Source organism: Nematolebias whitei, chromosome 13, assembly GCF_014905685.2.
Source record: "Nematolebias whitei isolate Nwh7 chromosome 13, NemWhi1, whole genome shotgun sequence".
Classification (NCBI taxonomy): Eukaryota; Metazoa; Chordata; class Actinopteri; order Cyprinodontiformes; family Rivulidae; genus Nematolebias; species Nematolebias whitei.
This window is the reverse complement of record NC_056510.1, coordinates 29,153,630-29,162,284: the sequence shown is the minus strand read 5'-3', so window position 1 is coordinate 29,162,284 and position 8,655 is coordinate 29,153,630. Positions and strand designations below refer to the sequence as shown.

The 8,655-nt window shown below is 37.6% G+C and overlaps 1 protein-coding gene across 2 annotated transcripts in view; it reads left to right on the top strand.

Moving 5' to 3' along the window:
• Positions 1 to 3,479: 3,479 nt before the first annotated feature.
• The window catches only part of scel (sciellin), a 16,905-nt gene continuing 11,729 nt past the window's right edge, over positions 3,480 to 8,655 (top strand). Inside the window, exons 1-10 of one of the 2 annotated variants that reach the window (XM_037686586.1) lie at positions 3,480 to 3,569; positions 4,850 to 4,884; positions 5,153 to 5,216; positions 5,369 to 5,431; positions 6,928 to 6,993; positions 7,123 to 7,155; positions 8,038 to 8,079; positions 8,181 to 8,213; positions 8,307 to 8,342; positions 8,427 to 8,501. In XM_037686586.1, the coding sequence (XP_037542514.1) occupies positions 4,863 to 4,884; positions 5,153 to 5,216; positions 5,369 to 5,431; positions 6,928 to 6,993; positions 7,123 to 7,155; positions 8,038 to 8,079; positions 8,181 to 8,213; positions 8,307 to 8,342; positions 8,427 to 8,501 (434 nt within the window). In that variant the 5' untranslated portion in view covers positions 3,480 to 3,569; positions 4,850 to 4,862. The remainder of the gene's footprint in view (positions 3,570 to 4,849; positions 4,885 to 5,152; positions 5,217 to 5,368; positions 5,432 to 6,927; positions 6,994 to 7,122; positions 7,156 to 8,037; positions 8,080 to 8,180; positions 8,214 to 8,306; positions 8,343 to 8,426; positions 8,502 to 8,655) is intronic. The other variant, XM_037686587.1, reaches the window with a different exon arrangement.

The following is an 8,655-nucleotide window of genomic DNA, read 5'->3' as shown; positions in this document are numbered from 1 at the left end:
AAAATAACATAAGTTTTATTTGCAAGAAAAAGAAAAATCCCTGAAATGGGCTACTACAACACTCAGTGCTACTTTTGTTCAGTAATCAGCTCTCTCCAACACCCAGAAATCAATAGAGCAGCCTGCCTGATGATGAAGCACCACAGTTTCCTCAGCACCTTTTAAATCCAACCTAAACAGACAAATAAAAGCTGTTTAAACCTGCATTCACTTCATGGCTTTCCTTCTTTTAAAAAGTGTGGAATTTCACTGTGGTACTGAGATTCTAGTTTACTTTTTCCTGTATAACATTGTGTTTTGTTACCCTGAGTTTATTGCTGTTTTATTGTTTTTCAAGGAGACTAAATTCTGCATAAGATAATTATTTACAGTGCATTCAGAGTATGACATTTATTTTTTATTCTCCATTTTAAATTTATACCAGTTTGTTATATAAAAATATATTTTACAACCTCAATTCTTAAAAGGTTGGGACGTTGTGCAAAACATAAATAAAAATGAAATGTCAAGGGTAGGGATGCAGGATACTGGATTTTTGGCTGATATCCAATATGCCAATATGTTAAAACTTATTTGGCCGATAACCGATACCAATACTGATATATATTTTTTCCTAGACCTACTTACAGAGACTACCAGTACATAGCTTTCTCTGCTGTGGAATTAAAATACTACATTATTCTGCATGGTCTTTGTCAGTTGGAACTGCTACCAAATGCAGATATCAAAAAGGGGGCTGAAAATAATGTAACACTTCAACTTGAATTATGTTTAATGTCAAATATATTCATGACATTTACTCTCTAACACAATGACAACACTATATATGTATATAAATGTAAAAACAGTGGTTTTTATATCGGTGAGTTATTTTGATGGAATGGCCAATATTTAACTTTATTGCTAATATCAGCCGATGCTATGCCGATAATATTGTGCATCCCTAGTCCAGAGTGCACCCCGCCTCTTGCACAGTGACTGCTGGATATGGGCTCCAGTGACCTCTGTGACCCAGAAAAGAAGAAGATTATATATGGAAGTATATGATGCTTTTACAAGTCAAATATTTTTGGTTGGGCCCTTGAGTTTAGCTCAGACGGCCATTTTTCTTAAACGCATCGTATTTCCTTTGTTTTGCATTGATGTTTACCTTCGCCATTATTTCTTTGTCACTGTAGCAAAACAGGTTAGACCTAATTCTGTTTCTCTATTTGCATTACACTCTTAGCCTGAAGATATGGATTTACATCCGGGGGCGGCTGTGGCTGAGTGGTTAGAGCAGTAGTCCTCCAATGCGAGAGTTGGGGGTTCGAATCCACCAGCATTCACATGCCGAAGTTTCCCTGTCAAGACACTGAACCCCTCATAGCCTCCGATGTGTGTCCCATCGGTGTTTGAATGTGATAAAGCTCTGATTAGTCTCTTTAGAATGATTTGTTCAATTAGCTTTGTAGAGATCTAGTAGAGTGCTGTGTGAATGGGTAAATGAGGACACAGATTGTAGTGTAAAGCACTTTGAGTATCTTGAAATAAGATAGAAAGGTGCTATATAAGTACAGTCCATTTACCATTTACATGAGGAACTCTCAAGTTCTTATCGTCCACTGTCACGGAGCAAAGTGGACAATTAAAGATGTCCACCATCCATCCATCTTGTGGGCTGGATAATTCAATTCAGTTTATTTCTTTGGCTCCAAGTCACAACAGAAGTTGTCTCAGGGCACTGTACAGAAACATTCACAGACATTATATAAGCCAAATTGTAAAAGTTATCTATCTAAGGAAGCAGCAGATTGTGTTGAATCTTCACTTTGTTGCAGTCTCCCGTCCTGAGCAAGCACAAAGGCAACAGAAAGGAAAAACTCCCTCTTTACAGGAAGAAACCTCCATCAGAACCAGGCTCAGGACCAGCGTCCATCTGCTTCGACCAGATGGGGTTTGAGAAGACAGGATCGAGGAACAGACAAACATAGAATAGCAGGTCAGGTTAAATTGAAAAATAAGTGGATACTAGCTTCCATTTAGGTGTGTGGCTGGATCTCGGCATAAGAAAAGTCCCTCTTGAAATTTGGGTTACCACATCAAAATTCAGAAGTTACTGCAATACAAGTATATACGTATTAAAATTTTGTAGCTGGATATCTTGAAAAGTAAGCAATGTGCTGACTTCCATTTTGGAGTGTAGATGCATCCAGGCGTAAGAAAGGTCATATTTAAAAATTGGGTTGCCACGTCAAAATTCAAGATGGTCACCATCATATACATATGTAAACTGGCCACCCCGATCATTTTAGTAAATAAGGCTTTCTAGTTTTTATATTGCTTAAAAGTATAGTTTCCTCAAATGAATGGGGTGGCTGAAGATTAATCTATGGTAGGCAAGGCCACCATTGGCCACCCCTTGGCTCCGCCATTGCACCTGGTGATGGATTAAAAGCTCACTCAGCTCAGCAGTATCCATAATAGGGGACATCATTGTACCATTTGTATATATGAAATTTTCATTGTCTGATGAAGCTCATCCTGGTTGTTATGTCACGGCAGGGCAGTCTGCATTCCTTCTGCCATGTCAGTGGCTGGGAGGGGTTCACATATCAGTCCCATGCTGTCACACCTACGTCAGGTATGAAGTACGCTGTGCAACTTTCCTACCTCTGATCGCCAAGAACACGACACTCCCAACAGACTTCTCAATCACTCTCCATAAGGGCTAGATCAAGAGAATAGCTAGAAAAAATAATTATCCTCACATTTTTATGGGGGTATAATAACAATATTTAACATTTATTTAAACCTCCACATTTTGAAGATTATTTTAAATACCTTTTTAGTTGCATGCTTCAATAAGAAATGTGCTCAAATGCTTGACCAGAATGTCAAACGATTAAAAAACACAGAATCATAAAGTGTCATAGTTTAAGGCTTTAATGTTCAGCTGTTTCTATAAGACCATATGCTGGTTAGATATAATGCCATTTATTGGAGCTTTGACTTTTATAACCTGTCAGAGCTTCTATTCCTTTTATCAGCATGTGTATAAGGAGCAAAGTCTGCTGTCAGTCATAACGACTAAAACATCAACAGGGCACTGATACAGTTGTGCTGCAGGATAACAGTTATATTATTTTCTTGCTTTATATCGACTAAACATGAATAGTTTTTTAAAGAGACAAATGTTTAGAGTGTTAAATTGTTAATATTTAGTTTAAGGCCGGGTCAGACAGTCATATTTCAGCACTTGTTTTGTGAGTCTGCTTCCTCAACAGCCAAGCTGAACAGCAGGTCCTTCAGCTCTCCACCCAGCTTACATTTATTCTCTGCAGCGAAACTCCTGGTTGAGAGAGAAATAATGACGATGGAGGCAGAAACATCTCGAGTGAAATTTAAAAAAGGAAAAGTTTTCTTTCATTCCTCAGCCAAGCCACTCCCTTGGGTGGCCTCCCCACATTAAAAGCAGCAGGAATGACATTGAAGGGTGTGACAGTGCAGCAGTGTGACAGACAGCTGTTCGTACCTGGACCAGAGAGAGGTTTACCTTTGTAAAACAAGAAGCAGGGACATCTGTGGAGGTAAGTGTCTGTTCTTTCTCCAGGCCTGAGTCTGTCTCTGTACTTTTTGTGTTTATAAGATACTCCAAAAATAGTGCAATTTGTTAGATGTAACTTATTAAAACATAAAAATTGAAAAGCATATTATGGGGTCAAATCTGATTTTATGGCCTAGAAAATATAATTTAGGAGAATTGTACCTTTTTACTGTGTTTTCATTCGTCTACTTGAAGAATAATGCAAGAAAAACGTCTTTATTGTCAACTCGATACTTTTAAATATATATTTAATGTGGAAAAAACTCAAAATGCATTGAATTTTTGTTTCTAGTTTGTAACTCCTGTATCTAAAAGAAAGTTTATTGCGCAATAAATGTTTTAATTTTGAAAAAAAAAAAAAAATGCATGTCGGCCCACACCATTTTACTGGAGACGGAGGAACAATACACAACAAAGTCTCACGAAACTGTTTCAGATGAGATTGCTGACCAATGAACATTAGATCGTTTTAATAAAAAATATAAAAAGTGCACAAAGCAATAAAAACACCAACTTAATAAGTGTTATCTAGGTTGATGAAACAGTGAATTCAAGTCCAGGAAAGTTTAGTCAGAGAAAACATTGATTTGTATCACAGATCTAATCTGCCACCTGCACGATATGATCAGAAAATACTTCTAAGTATTGAACATTCTGATCAACAGCATATGTGGATTAGCACTGAAATTTAATTTGTTATGGGTTCAAATTAATCTATTTCAGCTGTTCAGGTTTATGTTTACAATTAATTAGTGCAAATGTAAAGCAAAGCAATTTGCTAATCATTTTAATTCAGCCTGCTTATCTGATGATGTCATCTATTGAAGTGATGTAGTGATTAAAAGGCACATATTTTATTATTACTGCTATTATTTGGCATGTGACTGTATAGGAATAAACTGAATTGAATTGCATGTAACTCTGTTTTGCTGACTGTGGGTTTGAAGGAGTGTGATGGAGGTGGGTGTGTCTTAATGTGGGCAGAGATCAAGACAAACCAGTTTGAGACTTTAATGGCTGAGTCAGTGGTTGAGCAGAGCTTCTGCTGCTGGACTGAAGGCGTGGTGACAAACCAGCCCAGCAGCATGCTCACAAAAACCACCCCGGAGTTCAAAAACATATGAGAGGGGGGAAAAATACAAAAGAATGTTAAGGACTTAGAAAGGGGGGGGGGGGGGGTAAACGAGTTCAGTGAGCTCAGGGTCAATGATCAGCCTGCAGTGACATCTAGTGTCTTATTTGAGTTTTTGTTTCGACTTTCAGGTGAAGTATCAAAATGAGCAGGTACTCAGCAAGCTGTAAGTATTCAGTTTCTGTTTGTTTCAAGGTTTCTCACAATAAAAATGCGTGCACATAATCTCTATTTGTTCAGGGTACTGGCTTTTTTTTTTACAGAATGTACTGAACTTTAATTATTCCATCAAATAGATCACTGTCAAAGCCACTGATAAGTTAATTAATGGACTTTGTTAGGTCGACGTGAACCTTAAGTTGAGCACAAATCATGTGTTAATCCAACAAATGTATGAGATCTACAATAAGTTCCTTCTTGATTCTGTCCTGCAGCCAAAAGCCTTCTGAAAGACAACAGCTGGATCAAGAAACTAGACGATGAGGATGAAGCTGTGGAGTAAGTAACTCAGAAGGCCAACAGACTTTGACTGAACAGACTGGTGCTACTGGTACTCAGCACACCTTTTCACATTCCTTTTCACTCGTCACCTTGTTGACTCATCCCTGCCTGAATGAACAGATGTATTCATTGGACTTCTCCTCTCACAGCCAAGACCCCAATTTTGGCAAGAGTGTTTTGGGTCGAAGCAGACCGGATGAAACTTCTGACGGGTAAAAAAATTAAAAAAGAGATTTAAGTTCCCTTCATAGGCAAAGAAAGTCACAAGACAGTGGTGAGGCCAGCTGTGTTGTGTGGTCTGGAGCAGGGGTCTGCAACCTGCCGCTCTGGGGCCACATGTGGCTCTTCGGTCCCTCTGCAGCAGCTCTCTCAGGCTTTGACCAAAACTAACATAAAACATTTCATTTAAATTATTGCCAACGATGAAAATGGCTTGTTTTATCAGATTTCCTGTCATTTTCAAATATGTGAAGAATAGTACAAATACAAGGCGTTAAACATGTGGACTACATCGTGCTAGTAGTTTGTTAGCCACGTTAAGTCGACTTCCAGTCTCACAGCGTGATCTTTCTCAAAACCACCAGCATGCTTTGGAATATCTTTAAGACAAGTTGCTGAGAAGGAATAGGGTGAGTAACTTTGATAACACTAAGAATAAAACACAAAAAACAAAGTGAAAGTAAACGAAAGTATTTATTTTTCTTTAAAAAAATGTAATTGGATATCCAACAGACTGGCCTAATTTTATACTTTTAACTTTATGCTTTTAAGTACCATATTTTTCAGACTATAAGGCACACTTAAAATCCTTGAATTTGCTCAAAGATCGACAGTGATCCTTACAATATGCATTATGTATTACTTCTGGTTGTGCTTACTAACCCTGAACTGAGATAGGTAGGATAGTTGTAGTACGCATGGCACTTAATTCTTCAACGATTAAGAGAACTCATATCGGCCTGCAGAGTCCTGTGTTTTCAATTTTTATAAAATTATAAAAAATTATATATTTTTTATTTCTTTACATGAATCTGGTCTTTTGTTTTGTAATAAAACGTAACAATATCAATAAATGTTAATAATAGACATTTTTTGTTTTATAATATCACCCCCACTGGCTGGACAAACCATCTCCAACAAACCTGTAGTGGTCCACGGGCCACCAGTTGACAGTACACAGTTGCAGCAGGTTTTTCGGCTCCGGACACATCATAAGCAAAGTGGCAAAAATGTCTCTTTATATCACAAAGGTTGCAGACCCCTGATCTGGAGACAGTGGCACTGATAAAAAGAGAAAGAACTGGAAGTGGCAGAAATGAAGATGTTGAGGTTCTCCTGAGGAGTGACAAGGATGGATAAGATTAGGAATGAGATCATCAGAGGTACAGGTTGAACCACTGGGAGATAAAGTTATAGAGGACAGACTGAGATGTTTTGGATATGTCCAGAGGAGGGACAGTGGGTATACTGGTAGAAGGATGTTGGAAATGCAGCTGCCAGGAAAAAGACAAAGAGGAGACATATGGATGCAGTTAGTGAGGACATGGAGGTAGTTGGAGTGAGGACAGAGTGGAGGAGGATGTCTTGCTTTGGAGACTCCTGAAGAGGAAAAGCTGGAAGAAGAAGAAGAAAGAAGGCAAAGAAATTACAAAGCATAAAAAGTGTGTTGAGAAATAAACCGTTAACGATTTTTCATTCTCTCATGCAGTTCTTCAGAACTAGATCCAGCCAAAGGCACCACCAAACCTGCATCGGTGCTGGCTCTCAGCAAAAGGTAAAACTCTAGTTAGCATCTTTCTGAGATTATTATTTATTAAATATATATATATATATATAATATATATAAATATATATTAGGTATGTTGTGACAGAAACCATCACTTCTGACTTTCTTTCGCTGCAGGTTTGGAGGAGGTCAGGATGATTTGAAAACCAGGTTTGGATAATATTTAATATTTTTTATCCTGCTGCTAATGGGTAGAACGTTTCTTGTTGTTTGTTCTGCATGTGTGTGTCTGTTAACAATATATCTTTTTTGAGTTAATATGGCTGCCACAGATAACTGACCTGGAAAGAAAAATAGCACAAAAAATGTCCGTAACTGTGTGGTAGTAACTGAGATTGATCCCCAACACGTATTCTGAGCACTAACAGATCTTTGCTCAAAATGCTGGTGTTATCTTCAGTCAACTCTGCCTGTTAGCAAAATATTTCATGAGCTGCCACAGGATAAACTGTTATAAAATGTTAGCAAAATAATCAATGGATTTACATCCACAATTTTTTATTTTCTTATTGACCTTCATTTATCTGCAATTAATTAACTTTTGGAGCTAATTAAATTCAAGATGGCCATCGCAGCCAATTCACTTACTAAACTCACAAATGGCTATATTTATGTACATTTTACACATAATGTGCTAAAATTTTTGGTGTGGCTGAAGCGAAGAGTTATTCACAACATTTACTGCATGTGCCACTCATTGTGCAAGATATTTGCTTTAAACTTTAGCAGTAATTGTTGGGTTCAACCATGTTCATCTGTTAGCAAAATATTTAATTTACCAGTGGACATATTTTAATGAAACTTTCAGAAAGACATTATTTGATGCACATCTACAACTAAATAACATTGGAGCCAACTCAGTTAAAGATGCAGTTTTAACCAAAACATCCACAACATAAAATGATCTCAGTCTAAAACTCTGGTACGGATGGTGGCAGGTGATATGGATTCCTTTAAGGAATTCTAGGCCGGTAAGATGTTTGGTATTTAAAGCAGACACGTGGTTGAACTGTATTTCTCTTCTCCTGACAGTTCTGTGTCTTCAACAAGGACTTCAACCTCCTACACAAAGAGGTAAGTTTTTACTGCTAACTTTATAGTTATACATGTTTTTTTTCTTTATTCTTTCTTTTTTAACAAAATGATTAAAACCATCTGCTTGTTTGTTTTCATAGATACTCAAGTGGGAAGATGGATACTCCCAGCTCGTACGTACAGCTCCAGTCTTATCAAATAATCAACAGTCAAGTGGGAAAACAGGAGATTTGATGTGTAATTATGTTTTTCTGCTGCTACGACAGGTTCACGACTACTGTCAAAGATGAGCCGAAGACGAGGTACGCAACCGAAATCTGCAACAAATTAAGAAGAAAGAAAAGAGGAAGTTTTCTTTTAAAATAACTTTATTCCTCTTGTTTTAGCACTACAACCACAACAGTGACAAGGAACGGATCTACAACTGAGACCACCACCATCACCAGCAGCCAGACTATCAAGTACAGATCAGCGTACATTTGGGGGAATTTTACTGACATAAGAGAGCACACATTTTCAGTTTGAAAGCAGGAATTCATCTTTTTGTTCTCAAAACTTGCAATGCTTTCTCTCAAATCTTCTGCTCTCTAGCATATATTCTCTGTGCTCTCTCAA